At 36.3% G+C, this 3,184-nt stretch overlaps 1 protein-coding gene across 1 annotated transcript in view; it reads right to left on the bottom strand.

Annotated features, from left to right (window-relative positions):
• Positions 1 to 1,035, bottom strand: part of LOC115363038 (cytosolic phospholipase A2 gamma-like) — a 16,758-nt gene extending 15,723 nt beyond the window's left edge. The window contains exon 1 of the mRNA XM_030057112.1: positions 875 to 1,035. Coding sequence (XP_029912972.1) covers positions 875 to 1,035 — 161 coding nt within the window. The remainder of the gene's footprint in view (positions 1 to 874) is intronic.
• Between the last annotated feature and the right edge of the window lie 2,149 nt (positions 1,036 to 3,184).

Genomic DNA, 3,184 nt, shown 5'->3' with positions numbered 1-3,184 from the left:
ATTACTCCCACAGAACTCTATGGGGCTGCTGGATATGTGCACTACATAAGCAAAGACCTTGCAGAGGTCAAGAATTTGCTTTGCATTCCATACATGATTGATTGATTGATTGGTTTTTTATTAGTGTGTCATGCACACAGGTGCCCAGCCCATAAAGGCTTACAAGACACAACCACACAGAAAAATAAACAATAGTCAGTCATCAGATGTCAAAAATCAAATATCCAGAAAAACACGCCTAGCAAACAAGTAATAAGGTCATACAAATAATTCTTTTTTTCTTAATGACCATGCATTTTTTATAAACCTCGCTAAAGCAAATACATCCTTCCTGAATAACCATTCTAGTTTACTTTCATCATTTAGCCAAAACAACTCAGGTTTAACATACTGCATTTTTTGAAAAAGAAACTGCCTCTCTTCATTATACAGAGGACAATGGAACACAAAATGCATTTCATCTTCAGTCACCTTTAAATTACATAATGAACATGTTCTCTCTTCCTCTGGAATGGAGTTGAATCTACCCGTTTCTAGGGCCAGGGGGAGAATCCCAGCCCTCAACTGGGCACGCAATACATTTACTTTGTAATGGGCCTTCAAGTTCATTCAGCAGATAACCTGCCTGCTTTTATTTGCAAAGCATTATCAAGAACAGCATTTTCTTATCCTGCGCTACAGCATATTTAATGACAATAAAATACTAAAAATTGAATGAAATGTGTCGTTTAAGGGGGAACTAATCAGGAGCTGTGAGATTTACCGCTTCAGGGTTAATGCAGGACAGAAAGAGTGAAGATAACCAACACACTGATGCCCATCCATCCTTCCTTTTCTCCTTCATTCATCTCTCCTTCTCTATCAGATTTCTCACCATGTGGAGCCAGAAACTCCCCCCAGGTACAGCACAGTGTCCAGCAGACCTTCCTCCTGCATCTGGTGCAGGGAACCCAGCAGAGCCACCGCTGCTCTCTCCCCCCCTCCTGACCCCAGCAGGGCAACATGGGGAACCGAGTCCTGGATGGGGATTAACATTAAGAATGAGGGGGGAAATGATTCAGTCACAAATCGAGGTTTTTGTTTTTATTTGATGATTTTCAAACTGTCACGCCTACCCTAAATCAATATCTTGTCCTTAATTTAAATCAAATAAAAATCAAAATTCAATTACAATACATTAGTTGCATCAAAATATAGAGAATACATTCATATGTGGCATGAGACATTATTTATATTTTCATTTATATTATTTTTTCAACTTTTACTTTATTTTACTTATTTAATGAAATGTAGCAAAAAAAAATACATTTTATTTCTCATCTTTCTCATCAATAAATTTAAATTAAATGGATAATCATTAATTCATTGACTCAAGTTTGTTGGGCAATATAACATCCTACTCATCTTAAAGGCAGAGAGAAATCATCTTTCAAATTCTTCCTGTGGTCGTCAGTGTCAATGCACTGACAAATTATTTGCAAATACAATTAATGGGGACAATGATTTTTTTTTTTTTTTTAATAAAATCATAGTATTTCTGAGAAAGCAGAACATTTTCCATACATTTGCCATGCATTTTCCAGCTCTTGTTCTAATACATTATTGTCTTACTTCAGTGACGTTGAGTCCTAGGCTCTGCAGTGACTCCAGGACTTTCTGTTTCCTCCTGTTAATGTATTTCTCTTCATCAGCACACAGAGACTGAGAGTGACGGATGTGTTGCTGTAAAGAACCACAGAATCTGAACTGAAGACTCAACTGAAAGTTTTGAACTTTGACATCCATTTATCGTAAATTGAAAAACTGACCACAGCCTGAAGAATTTGTAGTGTGTCTATGCATTTATTTTTTACCACTACAATATAACTGTGACATATATAAAGTAACAATGATTTTCCATGTATCACCTAATATAAATTTAATGTGGTAATTATGCAATATTTAATGCTTTTCATTTGGTACAGCATACTGCCCCACGGCAAAAGTTTTACACTGTCCAATTTTACAAAGGTTTATAAAGTCACCGCCATTATAGAATTTAAATGTGACAAATTTCACATATGTAAAAAAAATTGTATCATTTTACAGAATGATGCAGGGCACAAAATTACAACTTTTGAACTGTGAAGGACAATGATTATTTACATCTTTAATTAGCTGGTTGACAAAATGTGATTTTTTTCTTCCTTTCTTTTAATTTTAATGTCTCACTTACTGTAGATGAGTTATCTTGCTTTTCTTCCACTGGCAGACACAGTGACTCCGTTATCAAAAGAGACAACATGCACACCGACACTGTCACCCAAACTGCACATGAAATATAGTGCATGTTGAAGGGAGAAGCAACAATTCCAGGGAGCGAGGTGATGTCAGAGCAGTAAAGTTACTGACTTTGGAGAAATGTTTCCTGTTTCTTCTTTTTATACCCTGGTAACCTGATACCCTTTTGTGTGTGTGCATGTGTGTGTGCGTGTGTGTGTGTGTGTGTGTGTGTGTGTGTGTGTGTGTGTGTGTGTGTGCGCGCGCGTGTGTGCATGTGTGTGTGTGTGTGTGTGTGTGTGTGTGTATGTGCGTGTGTGTGTTGTGGCGCAAGTGGATTGCTGATGCCACTATACTCAAAAAGATAATTATGCCATCAACACTGACTTTAAGTGATTAGTAATTCAATTCCATGTAAATTTCCCATCCAGTTTTATTATATACAGTAACTTCAATCTAAAGGATCACATTGCATGCAATATTTTTCTATCATACTGTGTCAACATGAATAAATTAAGCAACTTACTCAGATTTGATTAAAGGTATTAAACTACATTCATGAAAAACTTATATGTCAATTTTATGTTTATTCAAGCAGCCTATTATGCATAAAAGCAATGCATTTCAAATTGGTCATTCTGTCAGCTGTAATAAATCACATAACCAAACATACAAGTGCAATTCTAAAAACTTCACTGGCAGATCCATAAATGTCCATAGTGGAATTTGATCATTTCCTTTACAACATTTAAAGTATGAGTTGAGCTAAGCACATTTCAGTGTCCTGTACATTTTGTAAACACCGCTGTTTCTTTGGCGTCTCTTTGAGCCCAACCCATGTGAAGAATACAACCTGGGTTCAGATATTTTCTTAACATGGTGATTTGTGTTCAGTATCTGTGCCTACATCAATCAAACATCACGC

This window comes from Myripristis murdjan, chromosome 8, assembly GCF_902150065.1.
Source record: "Myripristis murdjan chromosome 8, fMyrMur1.1, whole genome shotgun sequence".
Classification (NCBI taxonomy): Eukaryota; Metazoa; Chordata; class Actinopteri; order Holocentriformes; family Holocentridae; genus Myripristis; species Myripristis murdjan.
The sequence above is the reverse complement of the archived record's forward strand: the minus strand, read 5'-3'. Positions and strand labels throughout refer to the sequence as shown.